Source organism: Budorcas taxicolor, chromosome 2, assembly GCF_023091745.1.
Source record: "Budorcas taxicolor isolate Tak-1 chromosome 2, Takin1.1, whole genome shotgun sequence".
Classification (NCBI taxonomy): Eukaryota; Metazoa; Chordata; class Mammalia; order Artiodactyla; family Bovidae; genus Budorcas; species Budorcas taxicolor.
The window spans coordinates 69913124-69932507 of NC_068911.1; the positions used below are offsets into that span (position 1 = coordinate 69913124).

Below are 19384 nucleotides of genomic sequence, written 5' to 3' on the forward strand. Positions count from 1 at the left end.
ACATATATACTGTGTTCCTAATGTGCAACTTTTGAAAAAGAACATTATTTCTGGCTAACTCTAATAAGCTTTAGGAAGGTTTTAACAGTATTCTTCAAGATATTATGTGTTCCCTCAATGAAATGGCCTATGTGTTTCAGCAACATATAGAGGTTTGTTCTAGAGTGCAGAGGGGACAGGGAAGTCCCAGAAACTGATGCACTGTGGTTGGCAGTTACAGATCCTGGCCCAGCCTCTCTATCTCCTCAATCAGGAAGTCAATATCGGATTGGGTAGCGGCTGGGTTGGAGATGACCATCCGGAAGAAGTTGGCCTTGTCCCCCTGAGGCTGGTAGCCAACCATGGTTGTGCCAGATTCCATCATCAGGGCTTTGATTTTCGGGGCCACCTTGTAAGGGAAAACAAGACAAAACTCAAGATCGATACTAACACCATGCTCTTTTTCATAATACAACCCATTTCTTAGGGGGAAAAAAAGAGCAATCTGCTTTTCATTATGTATTTACACTGACACAGAGGCAAAGAAGTATTTTATACCCAAGTTTCTTCAGTGGCTAATATCTAATGACTAATTTTTGAATTGACATAAACAGTTGATTTTTAATACTGTGATAGTTTCAGGTGGACAGAAAAGTGATTCAGTTATACACACATGTATGTTATTTTTCAGACTCTTTTTCATTATAGATCATTACACAATATTGAATATAGCTCCCTGTACTATACAGTAGGATCTTGTGATTATTTTATATATAGTAGTGTGTATCTGCTAATCCTAAACTCCTCATTTGTCCTTCCTGCCTACCCTCTTTCCTCTTTGGTAACCATAAGTTTGTTTTTTATGCTTGTGAGTCTGCTTCTATTTTGTAAATAATTTCATTTATATAATTTTTTAGATTCCACATTTAAGTGATATCATGGGATATTTGTCTTTCTCTGTTTGACTTTCCTCACTTATTATGATAATCTCTAGGTTCATCCATGTGGCTGCAAACGGCATTATTTCATTCTTTTTATAGCTAACTTCCATACTGTTCTCCATAGTGGCTGCACCAATTTACATTTCCACAAACAGTTTAGGAAGATTCCCTTTTGTCCACACCCTTATTATTTGTCCAGCACTTATTATTTGTAGGTTTTTTTGATGATGGCCACTAATGACTATTTAAGTCTACCCAATCATACATTCCTATAGAAAGTATTGTGCAACTGAATTTCGAAAGTCAGACACAGGACAGTGATAATAAAGTCAAAAATAAAAATGAAAAATTCACATGGGCAACAATACAAATTAAGACTTCCATACAATCCAGCACTTGGGATACTGTCTGGCACATGAACTCTGCTCACCAAATATCTGTTGAATGATTAGATGAGTGAATATTATATAAGTTAAATAAAAACAACTATAAGTAACATATAAACTAGATATAGAAACCAGTAACTAAAATGAATCAGCATTAGAGTTGACCCAAACTTAGTAAAAGATATTTTAACAGACATGGTTTGGTACGGACGTTCCAAGGAATATGTATACTATTCAACTGTACAGCGCATGACCCCCCTGATGACAAACACCCACCTAATGCAGGAATGCATTCCCTAGAAATTCCCGCTGCATCTGAACCACAGTGGGGACAATTCAGACCCCAGGAGAAGAATATAACAGGATGTCTCTGTATCACCCCAAACCTTTAGCTTTCATTTCTTCCTGTTCAGACAGATCCCTAGAGTGAGGATGTTCTGACCAGCCAGAGAAACTGCAGAGGGTTAGAAGAGACAAGGAGAGATTCCATACCCTGTGCAGCTTTTCCCGTCGTTCAGGGCTATCCGGAACACCCCTGAGGCTTTGTGGAATATACCAGAAACAGACGTTCGTATGTTCAGGCTGCAGCGATTTTCACAAACAAGCACGCAAAAAACAAAACAGAAAATCAACAGAACTTGAGAGAAAGCTGTTCTAACTCCCCACCCCATCCCTCAAAAAGGCTTCCTGTTACTTCTATACTTGAGAGAACAAAGCCAGGTTTATCCCATCATATCTGGGAAGAGAGCTATTTCCCATAACCAATTTTCTAGATGATTAAAGTTACCCACCTGTGAACACTGAAATGTTAAAAAAAAAACTACATTTGGGTCATTTCAATAAAGGGTATTATCCATCTTGCCATTTTGTAGTGCCTCATATATAGAAGATGATCAAAGCATTGTTAATTTTTTTGGTACTGAATGTTTTGACTTTATTCTATCAATACTAAACCTTCTCCTGATAACTCAGGATTATCGTAATGAACATTGATACTGGTTCTAAACTTTAAGACAGGGCTTATTGAGATGTACTGAATCGTTTAGTGATCCTTCTCTAAGGACTCTCATGCTTTTTGAGTCCTTCTGTATTCTTGCAGCAGTTTTTCAGTTTCCTTCCTAGTTGCTGTCTGCCATCACTGCGCCTACCTTTCATGGGTTGGAGACATCACATTCATCTTAACCTGCTAGTGGAACACTTAAAATAGTGTAAATGATGAGCGTGAGGCACCAGAGGTGAAACGCAGGAGCACTGTATGATGGATTTGAACTGCTTAGGGCTCTTTCTTGTTCATTTGGCGACTCTCCAGAGTGTTACTAGTAGTTTAGGTGGCTGATAAATAGACTGAGTTGAATGCAGGCAGTGTTTTATTACACTGGATTATGAGTGTAATTCCTTCTATTCAGCACTGGCTCTTATTCCAGCTTTCTTTATTCAGCTGTGAGCTCCAATAGGGGAGAGATGGTACCTGTTTTGGTCACTACTCTACCACCAAGCTCCCAGTCTGGGGCAAGACACACAGCAGGCACTCCGCCAACACCAGAATAACAAGCACCTTACTGTGTGCAGTGTGGATCTGAACTCAGGGCAGAGACAATTTTATCTTGCTCTCCTCATAATGAATCTATGTAAAGTACAACTTCATTTTAGGACCAGTCTTGGGAGACAAGCGTACGGGATTGGTATACCCATCCATGAGCTTCTTGGAACTGAAGAACACTTTCTCATGGAGGTACACCACCACAATAAGTTCCAAGAATGATACAGGAATGATACAGGATTCAGACCTGCCAAGGAAAGACCTCTGGTCTATGAAGGGCTGGCTGAGAACTACACCTTTCTGGAAGAGGCGAAGGGGAAAAGTTGTCCCAATGCTACTGGAAGAAACATTTGTGAACACAGAGGGAAGTAAACGAGGAATGCATAGAATGAAAATTCAGAAGCAGTTTCTGGTAATGTGGGACACTACAGCTTCAGAAGCTTCCCTCAATAAACTTCCCTCAATAGATATTCGATATATCTAGTGCAGACAGCTTACCTCACCATCAAAAACCATCTCAAATTCTTCTCTGTTTTTAATCTTGGCATAGAGGTATTCAGCCAGTTCCAAGCATTTGTTGATCTGATTTTCAAAGCCCACTGTACCCTGTTTTTTTCAAAAAAAGAAAGAAAGAAAGTCATATTTGTTGGTGAGAAGCTGCATTTCCCTGTGATGGCATTGAGAGGGCTTTGCTGTCTTTATCTATCAGAAATATACAAAAGAGTATTCTTGGAGATGGTTAGCAAGAACCATCTCATTGAACGTGTATGGCTTTCTCACAGCTCTGTATGTGATAATATGTGCCAAATCTCTTTTGAAGGCATTCTAGTCTCTGGGCAGTTATCCTCAACAGGGCTTTTAGATTCTTGCTAGTAATTTACAGCCTGAGCCTGAAGCCCATTTTTGGTTTGCTTTAGGCTACTGCCACCCAAACTTGTCGTCTACGGACACACACCGTAATCAGTCCATGACGAGATGAGTTGAGAAACTGAGATTAAGCAATAAGAAATGTCTATGGCCATTTGACAGAGTAATTTTATGTCTACTGAATCTCATTTTTTAAATTGGTGTTTATATTTCTTATGGATTTCTATTTCATTTTTCTAGCAATTCATCTTTATTGTATTGGTCTATGACAGATTAAAGAAAACCCCAACTGGTTCTTCAGGGAGTTGGAGAAATAGTACTTTGGAACCTACCTTCCCCAGAAGGAAGTCCTGACCAAACACATCCCCCTCACTCCCAGGCAGGCTACCCTCCACATAACATCATATTACCCCTTTGTGGTGACAGGCAGGCAGGCAGAAGGGGAAGCACTGGTCTTAGGGCATGCCCTGAGACGGCAGTAGCTCCAAGTACTGGCAAACTGACTGAGCAAGAGTTTCCAAAGCCAGTGTGGCTGACTAGTGACAGCAGCGTGGGGGGTGTTGAGTGGATCGGCGTCAACAAGGAGAGCAGATGCACAAGGCTTGCGGGTTGCTAATGCACCTGGGCCAAGTCCAACACTGGCAGAGCAGCAGTCATCGCTGAGCACGTGCCTGGGCCAGTCTGCCTTCCTCTTGAGAATGAAGCCCACACCAGGATCCCACCTTGGTAACCAATTCACTGTGAGCCAAACTTCCGGCAGATGCTTCAAGGGGTTATTGTTAGGCAGAACGAAGGCACAAATTACTGAGACAGGCCATGTGGTTATTATATTTCTGAATCATAGGGCTCTTTCTTTTCCTACAATTCATGGCTATTTATATGCTTAAAATACCTGTGATTACTTTGTGGTAGAAATCAGACTATTTCTATATTAAAACAAAATGACTTAGCAAGGAAAAACACTAATAATCCATCAAATTCTTCCTACAGAAGAACAATTGACTAGATGTTTGGCTGGAAAACCTTGTTGTTTTGGTATTAGCAGACCTAATCTTGAAACTTACTAAAATTAATTTACAATAGATAAAGAAAAATGATGGTGGTGATCTAAAGCTGTGAAATCAAAATTGCCTTTACTTGACTGCATAAAAATACTTTTGAAACAAATAGTCACATAGTACTCCTTTTCCTCATCCAAAATTTGAGGGAAATTCCAAATAGCTTGCTTTTTTTCTTCTAGACATAGAAAAGCAGCTTTAAAGACTGATGAATACAGACACAGCATGCCTTGGTTTAGGATTTCTTAGAATCAAGTACGCATTTTCTAGAAGAGGGTATGAAAGAGGCCATTATTTACATAGAACTTAAAACTGACATATACATCCCATAATTCAAGACCTCATAAAAGAACTCAGGATTCTGCACAGAAAAATGCAGTAATTTTATCTTTATCTCTTTCTCGACATCTGCACTAAATAATTTCAGTATCCCTAAGAACTGCCATGGAAGCCCTTGGCAAAATTTTTAGTGCTTAAAAGAGAAAGTTAAAGAAAATGTCATGCTAATTCAAATTGAGACTGAATGGAAAGAGAGAGAATTTGACATAAGGGATAAAGTTATTTCATTCACAAGCAAAGAAAATAGTTCATTATCTAGATATTGACTACACACATAATGAATTATCTGTGATACAGCTCTGCCTCTCTTTTGCCAGCCAGCCTGTGCAAATTACACTTCTGCTCTATTTCCTGAAGGCCATTCTTCATACCTTTGCTTTCCACATCAGCCAGAACTTGAAGATGTCTACGTGGCGGCCGCACTGAATGGCCTTGTCCCCAGTGTCATAGGAGACATCATACTGCTTGTCTGGCTGGAAGAGGTATCCCGCACACATCTGGTTGCATCCTTGGAGGATACCCTGCCATGGAAATCAACACGTGGAAATCTGTACTCTCCGGACAGAAGCGTGGATGGCTTGGAAACAAGGCACCCTGGACTTGGGGTCACATGCAACCTTTCTTCCAGTATCTCATGAGGACTTGCACTTGTCCTGATGTCCTCTAAAACCACCCTTGGAAGAACCTTTGCCCCTTCTCCTCTCTCACTCTACTTGGAAAATTATCTTTTGTCTCAGATGCCAACCATGAGGACCCACCCTATTGTCCCTCTAAGGGGCATTTGGAAATGTGTATGACTATTTTGGGTTATTTCACAGACTGGGAAGCGCTATGGCATTCAGTTGGCAGGAGCTGGGGATATAAACTTCCTATAGAGGGTGGGACAGTCTCATGTGCAGAAGAATCTTCCTCCCCAAAGTGCCCCCTAAAAGGTGTTCCAGTCCATTCCCAGGTCATCTATGAAGTTGACAGGCACTCTGCTTAGGAGTGGGGTAAGGAGCACCTGCATTTGCGGCTGCCACAGGACAGACAGGCTTTTGCGAATGCTTCAGCGCGCAAAGGAACAAAGCTCTCCAGGGCAGGGTTCCATGATCAGATTCTTAAAGAGAGTAGGCTGCTAACTCACAGCTTTTTGGCCAACATTCCTTGTTGCCCTGAGTTGACATTTGTAGTTGTGGTTCTGAGTAATTTGTTTCAGCTCTTGGGGCCACAGACTCACGCTCAGAACCTGAAGTATGTTCCCGCCACCTCTTTTCATCCTAAGGTGAGAGGTGGCAGCTCAGCCAGTCACTCTCGCTTTTGAGAGAAGGACTGTGGAATGAAATAATGCCCTTGTAGTTTCCTCCACTGGCAGGGCCTTGAGCACTGAACAAGGAAGAAGGAATAGCAAGAGCCTGGGAAGAGCAGAGCAAGAGCCAAGGGAAGGTGCTGGGTTAGCTGAAGTCTAACAGACACAGGAGGGAAACAATAGCTGTGGCAGGCCTAGCCAGGCTGTCAGCCTCGTGAGTTCCTCAACAAGTACTGTAAGAAGACCTCCAAGCTTTCCCCTTCTCATGCCTTCTAAAAGGTGTGCAGGCCACTAGCTCATCTCTAGGGGAAGGACAGACCTTTTCTTTTACAAGAATGGCAGAGCACTGCAGCAGCACACCCATCATCTTGTGAGGGTTCCAGGTGACAGAGTTGGCCCTGAAAGAAGCATATGATACTCTGAGGAGAAGGTGCAGGGGTCAACAAGCGGCAACTGTCGGCTTGAGGAAACCATCACCCCCCACAACTCAAGTCAATGCACGTTTTCAATGCCTAGTCCCCTAAACTGACCTAATACTGGAGTGACATTTCCTTCCTCCAGGAGGATCTTCCCAACCCAGCGATCAAACCCAGGTCTCCTGCATTGCAGGCAGATTCTTTACCAGCTGAGCCACAAGGGAAGCCCCCTAAACTGATCAATAAGTGGTAAATAAACACTTTGTGGGCAGTCTCAGAGTACTAAGTAGCAGATTGCCTCTTCTAAAAAACTGCTATTAATACTAGCTAACATTTATGAAGAGCATTTATTACGTTTCCTAGTATTCCAAGAGCATTACAGGCATTTTATCAGTGTGGTGTCATGGTTATGAACTCAAGCTTTGAAGCCAAGTCTGAAACCTGGCTCTGACATTTGCTGGTTTGGGAGTTACACAACTCCTTTGTGCCTCAGTTTTCCTGACTGTAAAGTGGGGAGAATAATATCTACCTCAAGGAATTGAATAAAGTTAGTAAACTGAGTTAGTAAATATAATGCTAATAATCATGCCTGAAATACTTAATTCTTACAATAACCCTATCATATAGAGACTATTGTTACCTCTATTTTAGATGGAAAGTGAGGCACAAGAGGGTTCAATACATCACCCAAAGTCACACAGCTGGGAAGTGTTGGAGTCAAGATTCAAATTCAGGGAGTCTAACTGTCAATCTACTGTTCATAACCTCTCTACTAGACTGCCTCCCTCTAGGCAACAGACTCAGGTTCTTTCTGCCTTCCTTTTCTTATAAAAAAGGACTGGTGATGCTGACTTACTTGCTTATAAGGTAGTATAAAGACTGACACACAAAAGCAAGGATCAGTTGGGCAGTTCTAGACTTTGACTACTTAGTAGCATTGTTTAAATGCTAAATAAACATAATCTTGCCTGTTTAGTCTGCAATGGTAGTTTAACAAGCATCGTCTCCTAGCAACCGCATCACTCCGTCAGACACAATTAAATGGTTAAGGAGCGCACTAGCTAGGACATTATAGAAACAAACAAGTGTAATGTATGATGATTAAAACTTGGGTAACTCCTTCCCAATGGCCTAGCCCACAGCTGGGTTCTGTGCTTTAATACCTGTGAAGAATGTTTTCCCCAGACATAGCAATTGGCTTGGAATTATACTGCCTCTGCTCTCCCTGGAGCTAAATTCCTGCTCCAGGATTTTTAACCTCTTCATCTTGCTTTGGTCCAATAGAGAGAAAACAATTTAGTGTATACTTGACTATAGAGTCTATACTGTTGTTCAAAGAGAAGAAAGGCTTGAAGTACCTTCCACCACATGAATAAAGAAAATCTTTATGAAAGAGATTCATGAAAAGTTGTAAGTTGACTCAATGTTATCTCATTAAAAAGCATCACTGTCAAGTCATATTTTACAAGGTAGTGAATTTAATCCATTTTCTCACAGTTATTATGCACTGAACCATTAAACAATCACACACAGATCTCAACAAAATATCTGAACAATTTTTTGAATGTCCTAAAGGACTGAAGAAAATCATTCTTTGGCGCTACAAGTGGAAAGCAGCAACATATGATATAGATTCAGTTTCTTTCAGAAGACATGTGTGCTTTAAAATGTTAGAAAAGAAAAAGTCTAGTGCAAAATGTTTCAAGGTTCCCCTTGACTCACAGATGGAAAATGGAAATTGCCTGAGAAATTTAAAGTACAGTTGGACTGGTCCATCTACATATAAGATCTTGTCCTCCGAGTTAAGGCTCATATAACTATGCTTCAGCAAGTTATGCTTCACCCACTCACGCAGATATTGGCCTCTCCAAGCTGAAAGGCAGGGGGACAGGCACAGGAGAGGTTCAGAGCACTTGGCCCCCTGGAGCGCCTCCCTGCCGTCTGCTGCCGGTCCACCCTCCACCCTCATCTGCTCTTGCTGCTCCCTCACTGCTCCAGCCACAGCGGCCTCCACAGCGGTCCTTCCTCCAGCTTGCCATGAACATCCTTCTTCAGGGCCTTTGCATTTGCCCTTCCCACCACCCGGAACGTTCTTCCTTGTATCTGTCTTTCTACCTCCGTTTATCCCAGCATCTGCTGAAACGCTACCACCCTAGAAGGGCCTCTGACTATCCTGTCTAAAATAGCACACCTTGGCAGATGAAACCTCTCTTTGTTTATGAACATCTAGTCCACGGGACAGTAAGATTCGGGAGGGGAAATCTTTTCGTTGATACCACCTTCCATATATTGCCTTATTATTATTTTTTTTAATGTGCCAGGTACACATTTTTAGAAGAGTGCCTGGTGGTTGGGCTGAAGACAGGCACCTGGTTCATGTCAGGTGCTCGGTAAATAGTTGCTGAATGAATCAATGAATCTATGTGAGTTCATTTCAGATCAATATTTAGGAGTTAGGTCAAAATCATATTTGGCTTAGAACACCCACTGAATGTGAATGGTAAACAAGAAAATAAGTAAGTAAGGCATGCTGAGTGTCCTGCCCTTTCCTCACTTTAGTGGGAAATGTAAGCTTAGTGAGAAAGAATGAACTAAATCAGCACCCCTTCATGTGCCCTTGACGAACTCTCATTTAGCCTCCAAATGCCCACCCTGGTAAGCCTCTCTTCTCTCCTGCTCAGGCACCTTCCAATCAATCTATTGTTGAGCTTATCACAGGGTGTGGTAACTGTTTGTCTTTCTTTTTTACTAAACTGTGAGCTCATTGAGGCGGAAACTCAGTTGACTAGGAAATCTATCATCTTTCATTCCCCAGTGCCTGGCACACAGTAAGTGCTCAATAAGTGCCTGCTGAACAAAAGTGAGCTTAAATTGAATAAGATGTTGGGAATCAGTGCAGACACATCAGTGGACTCAGCATACCATGTGTTGCATGGCCTGGATGGAGGAGGCCCTGTGTTCAGCCCTTACCTCTCGATGCCACTGAGTTTATGGCGGTGCTTCTGGGACATGAGCAGCCCGCCGCCCCAGGCAGCCTGTGAGGACAGAGAAAAGAGAGGGAAAGGGATCCTGAGCAACACTGATGAGTCTGAGTCCAGTCACACTACACCTTTAGCAAAACATGATGAGAATGTAAATGGTGAAAATCATGAGCTCCTCTGACAAACAGAACCCACACAGATTGTTCCACCAAGGGCAGTTGTAATTATTCATCATTTATCACATCTTCTTCAAAAGCTCCTCTAGGTTAATGTCAGGGTTGCTGTGCAAGTAATACAGATAAATGGGGCTGAGCCTGTGGAGCTGAGACCCAGGGCCTAAAGGGCTCTAGAAAGCCAGGGACACTTGAGATGACCTCCTGGGGGGGCTCTGGGAGCAGGAACACACAGGACTAGAGGTTGCCATCTGAGTCTACCCAGAGTAGAACTCTAAGGGCTTCTGAAAACCTCTGAAGGCAGCAGCCCTGGTGGGCTTGGATTTTCCGCAACTGCTGCTTCAAGAGCAGGACATTTTTGCGGGTTCCCTGGTGCATGTTGATCAAATAGCTTGGGACACCATGTGACATAAGAACAGACTTTGTAATCACTTGTCCAGTATCAGGGCAGGTAATCCCATTGTCCACGTGTGAGAAGTTAAACCCATGAGAGAATGGAGAGAGAAAGAGAAAAAAACACACCCAATCACACATGTGAAAATGTACCTCTTATGTTCCTAGGAAATGGAACAAAATCTCTTAATTGATAACACCTTCCATCTACAGCCTTATTTTTCCTCCATGTGCCAGATATGCTTGTCTTTTCTTTTCATTCCTTCCTTCCTTTTTAAGAAAAGTGTCACAGATGGTTGGACCGAAGGCAGATAACTGGGTGTCCATATTCAGATAAATGGCCAATTTCTACACATTGTATCTTACTTTTTTTTCCCCTTTGAAATCAGTTGTATTTTACTCTATAGCCATTTGTTCAGAAGCTTTCTGGGATAGTGATAGAGCCGAACTTGTAGGTTGAACCATAGAAGACAGCAACTGGCCAGGAAGGACTGAACAAGCCCCAGGGCACAGACAGGCCTGGGTGTATACCTGTCATGAACAGCCTGCTGGGGACAAAAGAAATGTAGTGGGGAGAGAGGCTATGGGAGAGGCTGGAGGAAAATCATAAAGCAGAGCTGCTTCCACCCCTCGAAGCGCCCAGGCCACTCTGAGTTACAGCACTTACATCGACATGCAGCCAAAGGTTGTATTTCTCACATATATCTGCAATCTCCTGTATTGGATCAAAAGCGCCATAAACAGTGGTGCCAGCAGTTGCATTGACGTACAGAGGGACGTAACCCTATAAGAAGGACAGGCTGATTAGTCTTTCTAACCTCCCTCCTTTCCATACAATGAACCGCAGTAGCATTCATCTCCAACAGAGATCAGCTAAGCTGGGGTGTATCTGATACTATATGTGGGACTACTCTCCGCTGGTGCATTCACTCATTCCTTCATTTATTCAACCAATATTTTTAGTGACATTCATGTGCCAGGCCCTGTTGAGGATGTTGGGAACACAGCAGTGAGCACAAAAGACAAAGACTTCTGTCTTTGTGGAGTCTGCACTCTAATGGTGAGTGACTGACAATCAACAAATTTAAATAACAAAAATAAATAGTATGTTTAAGAGTGACATGTTCTATGGCAAACAATAAAGCAAGAAAAAGTAATAAGTGTCTGGAGTGATGGCGGGTATCTGAATGCCATCTGGACAATACTACCTTTTAGAACCTGTGCTGTTCTAAGTGTATTGATGTAATAATAATATGGAAGCATTGTTTGGTTATTGAAAACAGATCTATGCACTATTTCCCTAAGGACAGAAACAGTAAAATTTTGGTGTGAACAAGAATAATGAGAAAGCAGAGTAATAGAGCTCAGACAGGCTTGACAAAGTCTACGAATCCTAGGAGAGCCTTCTCTCCCTTTGCTCAGTCCTCGCGACATTTCTATTTCCTTTGCTGCTGCTGCTAAGTCGCTTCAGTCGTGTCCGACTCTGTGCGACCCCATAGACGGCAGCCCATCAGGCTCCCCCGTCCCTGGGATTCTCCAGGCAAGAACACTGGAGTGGGTTGCCATTTTCTTCTCCAATGCATGAAAGTGAAAAGTGAAAGTGAAGTCGCTCAGTCTGTCCGACTCTTTGCGACCCCATGGATTGCAGCCTACCAGGTTCCTCCCTCCATGGGATTTTCCAGGCAAGAGTACTGGAGTGGGGTGCCATCACCTTCTCTGAATGCCTCTGCTGAGACCCAGGCAAACAACCACAGTTAGAGAAACAGGTACAAGAATGTAACCAAAACAACTAAGAGTTGGTAAATGGCCTGACAGCTGCCTGGCAGTGCCTTGTGATATATCTGTTCTGTGCAATTTTTCTGTTTAATAGAACTTATTGAGGCTGAATTCACCAAGTATCATGGGCCATCTGCCAGAGCATGGAAGCAATTTGCTAAATAGAATCCTAATCTTAAGTAATATTTGTTAAAATGAGATTACACCTAACAAGTAGCAAGTGAAAAAAATCTCAATTAGGCCGTATCTTTGTGAGACTTGGATAATGGATTTATTGAAATACATCAAACTAACCATTTGCACAATGAATATAGAACCAGTGGATTAATGACTGAATTTTTCATTTTTCAAAATAAAAAATTATACTTTGTAGACACAGCTTTAAAGCCAAGTCATCACACAAGCTAAAAATAAGCAAACATCTGAGAAAAGAATTTTAGAAACACAATAAAATTATTATCTCATATCATCAATGACTTTTATTGTTGGAGGCAGAAAGAAGATTATTTTAAAAAATCTGTATTCACCAGAATTTAGATACATCATAGAGTACATACCTTTTGCTTGGCTTCAAGAATTTTTGTCTCTAAATCAGCTGGAATTATCTTCCCCCTGTAATTATAATAAAAGGAGAGAAATTAAAGTGAAGAATCAATGAGATTGCACATGGAAAAAAACTTCAGCAGCAGCAAAAAGTAATTTAATCGGATATTTTCAACAGACCATTAGCAGCTTGGCACACTGTACTGAGTCAGTTCTTAAGCACAATAAAACAAATTTAACAGATGAGCACATTTAATACATCAAGAAGCTAATATTCACTCTCCCCTGCCTACCTTTCATTGCACTTTATCAAAATCACATTGTCAGTTCCAAAGCCAAGGGCAGCCCCAGCTTTCTTTATGGAATAGTGACTCTGCAACAAACAGAAGCTGGACATTAGATGTGAGAGAGTTCCTTGGAAAACACCACAGTCCATGAGCAAGTGCACCCAACTCACGTGTTCTGAGGTGAAGAGGACAAGCTTGGGAACAGCCGCCATACCCTTGGTCTTAACTTCCGGGAAGTACTTGAAGCGAGCAGCCATGATGCTGTACATGTTGGATATGGCTCCCCCTATCGTCAAGAAGACACAGTAGGAGCTGTTGGGACGCCCTCGTTACTGTTTTTAGCAACAAAGGCTGATGTGGTATCTTAAGAGAGTAGGGAGGTCAGAAAGGGGAAGGAAAATATCCTGATAGGTTTTGCTGGCTTCCCTATTGCCAGAGCTTCCCTCTGGTCCCTTTGCCTGGAAATACAAATAATCACACTCATTAACAAAGCCGTGAAGGCAATTTGGCTGGAGATGATTCACTTACTCTGGTGCCCGTCCCACCTGAAGCCTAGACAGCAATGTAAGAGGTGGCAGCAGCAGCGGCTGCAGAGATAGGTGAGTTACAACCTTTCTGCTCCTACATTCTGCTCAGTCTATTTACTGGACAAAGATGAATCTTTTCTCTGAGCCAGAAAGACAGAGAAAGAGAGAGTAACAGAGCCTATGGAAGCAAACAGTGACACTGCCTGGGTACGGTCCTGAAAGAACAGCCCAACTGAGTTATTGAGTCATTTAGGAGAACTCCAAGTGTATTAAAATAAGACCAAACTCATATTTACTTAAGTCAAGACGCAAGGAGAACTGAGGTCACCAGGTATGTCTGGACAGCGAAAATGAGTCATGTTTGCATTAGTTACCTATTGTTAAACGGCAAATTCTGTGGATGAATTGCCTGGACAATTGCAATTTTTATTTCTTTTCTTTCCCTCATAGTGGCTCAGATGGTAGAGAATCTGCCTGCAATGCAGGAGGCCCAGGTTCAGTTCCTGAGTCAGGAAGATTCCCCTGGAGAAGGGAATGGCAATCCACTCCAGTATTCTTGCCTGGAAAATTCCATGGACAGAGGAGCCTGGCGGGCTACAGTCCATAGGGTCGCAAACAGTCGGACACGACTGACTGACTAAGCACAAGCACAGCATATACAATCACGCTGTCTCTGACACCACTCCAAACTCCCTCCCACTTCTAAGATTATTTGTCCTTGTTTTAAAGATTCTGATTGTATCTACACTGAACTACAGATTTAAAGCAAATATACTATTTTGGCCAAAATGGATCAATCCACTGATAATCTTGATTCCCTAATCCCCAGCTTAATCAAACTGCTGTCATCAGACCAGAGTTGTTTAGCATGGTTTAGACACAGCCTTTGTCAGTTTGTACAGGTTTAGAACAGTCTTTGGTTGGTTAGAACACAAAGAATGTAGCGTTCTTGCTAGCCTTTGCTCTGACAAAGAAGGCAGAACTATTGAAAAGTCATATTTTTCAGGTCATTGTTCTCCTACAAACTCACTTTGTGTTTAGTGTTCTCACAGATCCAAAGGATCCGTACTGCAAACCTTGAGGAGAGTCTGGAAACGAGAACAGAAACCTACCAGGAGAAAATATCCCATCACCATCTTTACTTGACCATCCAACTATCTCTCTCATCTTCTTAAGTGTTATTTGCTCCATGAGGACAAACACTGGTGCAATTTCATATGTAAACCTGGAAAGGTGGTGAAAAAAAAAAAAGAAAATAAAGAAGTCAAATCACTTATTTGGAGAACACAGATCACTGGTTTAGTTTTGCACTTGGGTTTGAAAAAAAAAAAGATGTTCAAAATCACTAAAACAATTCATTTCCTAGAAGGGTATTGAGTCACTAATCACAGAATATCAGAAACCAGCCTGGGTTACTGAGAGAGGTGGTGGAGATACCTGCTCTGTGATTCTTCAGCAACAAAATAGACTCTCATCTGAAAGGAATGTCTTAGGTGTGGTCCACCCAGAGAAATAGAAGGAAATAAAATGACTTTTCTGGGTTCCTTTCACTTCTAAGAGTATAGGAAGATGAAAATGCTAATTGAAAAAAAATTCTAAGTTCTATATAAAATGTTTGCAACATTTTTAAAAAAGAGACTGCCAATTTCACACTTGTAGAATCTATAAAACCCAGAACCAAAGTTTATCTTTTAAGAACAATGTAAACATCTGAAAGCTAACCATGAAGATAATTGGAAATATTGACCATATTTTAAAGATCTGAATATAATTATCTACATAGTTTTTTACTGATGATCCCTAAGGACAGTTAGGTTTCTATAACTCTTTGAAGTCAATACCTGTCAAGAATAATTATAAGTGATGATTTCTAATGACCAATTACAAAAAAACCAAGAAGAATGTCAACTGGCACACAGCTGACTGAGGGCATCAGATATACTGGTAGGTTAGCTTTGACTTCTTATTTAAAAGTAGAAAGCCATGCTCTTCTCAAAGCAATTCAAACACAAGCACGGTGTAGTGAGTAGTCATTGAAACAAGATCATGGTACCAAGGCATAGGGTTTAAAAGAAATCAAAGAAGGTCAGTCTATAGAAAATTAAGCCAGAAAACAAAAAGATATTTACTGTGAGGCTTTTTGTCTTTCTTCTTTTTGCTTGGCCTTCTTAAGCATTGGAGTTTGTGGGCTCGGCTCAGACCATGATCCCTGAAGAGAGATTCCTAGATTGACTCAGCCAAATGATAAGGGGAGATTTTATCCCTGGTTAGGATATTCAGGCTGAATGCCAATGCTGAGGACTAATGGGAATTTTTGCTAGCTTAATGATTTAGAAAAGCTGTTTGCAAGAATGAGATAATAATGGTTGTACAAAGACACAGGTGAAGATACTAAGTTTTAAACATGGAGAAAAATTAAACAATCCAATTAATCACATGGTGGTAAAAAGAGGACAAAAAGTCTTGCAGGATCCTCAGGGTATATCTCTTGGTGGAAGAATTCTGTTTTCAAAAAGAATATGTCTGTTTTCCTTGGGAGGACCCTTGAAATTTAGGAGGAAGACCCTTGGAAATCATGTGTTCAGTTACCATCACCTCTGGAGGTCACAATCATGCTTTGGTTCTGCTCTGAGCCCCATCACCGTAGCAACCAACACTCCCTCATGTCTGATGGCCTGATAAAGGAAGAAGAAGAGAAGGATTCCTGGTTTAGCCTGTGCTGCTGAGTGTACCAAGGGGCAAACTCATGATGTGGTTCTATCCGTTCTTGAACAAATGCATTATAAACAGTGCCACCGATTGTTGGCAAAAATGTATGCATGGTAAAGAGGTACTGGTGGCCGGCTGTGTGCTGGAGTCTCAGAGTACCAAATGAGAAAGCTGTCTAGGGTAAGGCAAGGAATCAATGGAATCATATACCATAATATCAGAACCTTGTCAAGGACTGGATGAAAGCTGGACCAGAATCAAGTCAGTGCAGGAACCACACGGGGAAGGGAGAAAGGATGGTGTGGAAGGCCAGAGGGTTGGTCCACTTCATGATTTGAATCAATTTAGGCCCCAGATTTGCATGAACTAGTCTTACCAGGAATATGACCATTACTCTCAGGATCAGAAGGAAGAATCTAGAGAGTCTGATCATGAGACCATCTGATCTTATCAACCTCAGGTTCCTTATTTATGCCAGGTTCATGATTCCAAAAGCCTTAGTTCTGTTCAATAAATAGTTAATGACTGACTATTCTCTGCCAAGTGGCTTTTTATATACCGAGGAGACAAAGTTGTCACAAGACACCATTCCCAGTCTTGAGGAAGAAGTTTACTAGGATGAATCCAGCATCTTGGCCTTAGCTGCATCCTACTTGACAGTCCTTGCCTGGGTCTGAAGGACTAGTTTAACCCCACAGCTAACACTGAAACTTACTCTGATTCGTGACCTTAGTCCTGACATCCTCTCCTGGAAGCTGGTAGTTTGCCCCATGGTTGTTGATCCTCAGCCAGGCCTGTCACATGGGCTGACATGGCGTCCCCATTCCTGACACTCCCTCTGAACTTGCTTTCTCATCCGGGCCATGTTTACAACTGGGAGTCTGCTTGTACCCAAAGCCTCAGAGAAGACTGTGAAGCTCATCCTAGAGCAGTGGTTCTTAACTGAGATCATGGATATCCCTAGGACTTCCAGGAAAGCTATAGTCCCTCTCTCCAGGAAGGCAACGAGGATACGCACATCACTGTGTATACTCTTGGAAGAGACTCTTCTCTTGCAGCCAGGACTCCAGGTTTGGTACTCCTTCCGTAAATGACAGATGAAAGTGGATAAAGTCAAGAGATCAAAGGTCAAATATGGATTCAGAAGAAGCTGGTTAGGTGCCAAAGGCACAGTACAGGATGATATTTCAGAATCAGAGGATAAGAAGCTAAACCTGCCAAAAGCTCTAGGTTGAAGCATAAGAACACAGGACACAGGATTCAAAGTAAGGATTTAAAAACAGTGTGATTTTGACATTTAGTGACACTAAAGGAGGGTTTCTATATTCTGAGTAGGGGAGTGAGTCAGCCTATTTTAGTAGTTCAACTCACCTTCCCAGTGGATTTAACTCTGAACCAAGGCAAACTGATTGTTAAGCTGATTTTCTCTGGTGGCAGAATCTGCCAGTTGCTAACCAATATAAAAATTTCCTTTACTTCACTCAGTTTTATTTGGGGTTGCAATTCATTCAGATCAAAGACTATTTTCTATCTTCTCTAGGTGTGACCATGGGATTAAGTTCTGGCTAAAGAGATGCTATGAGAAATGTCATATGGAGCTTCTGAGAAGGTTCTTGGAAGGAAAGAGTGTGCTTCCCTTTTGCCCTTCCTCCCTCTTTTCTTTCTTTCCTTCCTTTGTCCTTCCTTCCTCTGCCTGCACTCCTTTCTGAGGTCTAGAACATATAAGTGATGGCTAGAACTCCACTAGCTAGCTTGCACCATGAAGATGCGGATGCTGAAGATGAGAGCCACATGCCTCAATATGGATCAGAAAGGCACAAGGACCCTGCGTCTTGGTGACTGCTAAAACAGGAACTATTTTAATGAGAGGAAGAAATAATTTTTTATGTTGACTTACTAACTTGACACTCCTCTTAGATTTTATCCTCCTTTTGGATAGAGTGGTTACCTTAAAAGATAACACACCTGAGGCGGAGCTTAGTGAGCTCCTCTGATGTCCAGAGATGATGGGAGACAGAAACAAAAGAGCTGGAAGGTTGAAGGGAGGAGGGGTTGCAGATGGGGAACAGTGACCTGTGGGGTGGCTGCCTTTCCTGGGTGTGTGCATTGTACCTTGTATGCACTGGGCACTTAACCCTGGTATCCTGGTTAGTCTTCAGAGCTACTCTGTAAGATGGATGTAATTCTTCATTTTTTTTTTTTGTCTGAAGAAGAAACTGAGGTTCAGAGAAATTCAGTAAGTTGTTCCAAGATCTCATATTTAGGGTGTTTGCCAGCCTGAATTCCAAGTCCTTTACATCAGAGCTGCTTGTCTATGACAAACGAGAACTACGCACTACAGCCTCCTTCGTAACAACCTGCCTACTAGTATAAAGTGATGGATAACCCACAAAGAAAATTCCTTCTGTGTAATTTTTATGAAAATAAAGTGCTAGATACTTGAAATGATAACCTCCTAACAAAGGGCTGTGATAGATCTTGCCACTGGAGTTACGTATTGTCATCAAGTCCTTGAAGGCAGGTTGTTGTTTACACCCGGGCACTGCTCAACCCACACAGTTGTGATCAGTGGCCATGTTTTGGAAGAAAAGAGCTGTATATGCTGTGGCCAACTACACACTGGTGATGTTTTCTTTGAATCTTCAGAGGCCTTTGCTTGGAAGAATGTATCTCCAAGCTGAATGCACAGGCAGGTGTGAAAGCATAAACATGAATGTTCCTTCTATTCTAACCATCAGGTGCCTTATACTTTGTCACTTGGATGGAAACACTGGATAGTTCTTTTAAAGAGACTAGACTGAGGACTGTAGTTATTATTCTGCATTACCAGTGCCACCCAAACTCAATGAATATTACAGATCAAAAAATGAGTATATCACTAATTAAATGCTACTCAGCCAGAAAAGACCTTTTTGCCATTCTTTTCTAAACTTATTTTGAACACTGTTCCCAATTGGAGAAGGTACTGTCACAAGGGAGCAAATTTCTACATAAGCTCCTGACAGTCCTGCCACATTTCATGATCTTCCAGGGGAACTGGCTTAGAACAATTTCTAGATAATAGTTATTACTTCTTCAGACAATGCCTTGTCTTGAGAACTGACAGAAACTATTTCACAATTGTAAATAACCTTTGCGATCGATCTGTTGGAATCAGATCATATTTTATAAATATCCACTG

General features: G+C 41.8%; 1 protein-coding gene across 1 annotated transcript in view; it reads right to left on the bottom strand.

Annotated features, from left to right (window-relative positions):
• Positions 1-214: 214 nt before the first annotated feature.
• Positions 215-19384, bottom strand: part of GAD1 (glutamate decarboxylase 1) — a 35912-nt gene continuing 16742 nt past the window's right edge. Inside the window, exons 6-16 of the mRNA XM_052660065.1 lie at positions 14607-14719; positions 13138-13253; positions 12974-13053; positions 12695-12749; positions 11029-11145; positions 9785-9849; positions 6718-6796; positions 5482-5631; positions 3345-3452; positions 1799-1888; positions 215-388 (exon numbers count right to left, since the gene is read on the bottom strand). Coding sequence (XP_052516025.1) covers positions 215-388; positions 1799-1888; positions 3345-3452; positions 5482-5631; positions 6718-6796; positions 9785-9849; positions 11029-11145; positions 12695-12749; positions 12974-13053; positions 13138-13253; positions 14607-14719 — 1147 coding nt within the window. The remainder of the gene's footprint in view (positions 389-1798; positions 1889-3344; positions 3453-5481; positions 5632-6717; positions 6797-9784; positions 9850-11028; positions 11146-12694; positions 12750-12973; positions 13054-13137; positions 13254-14606; positions 14720-19384) is intronic.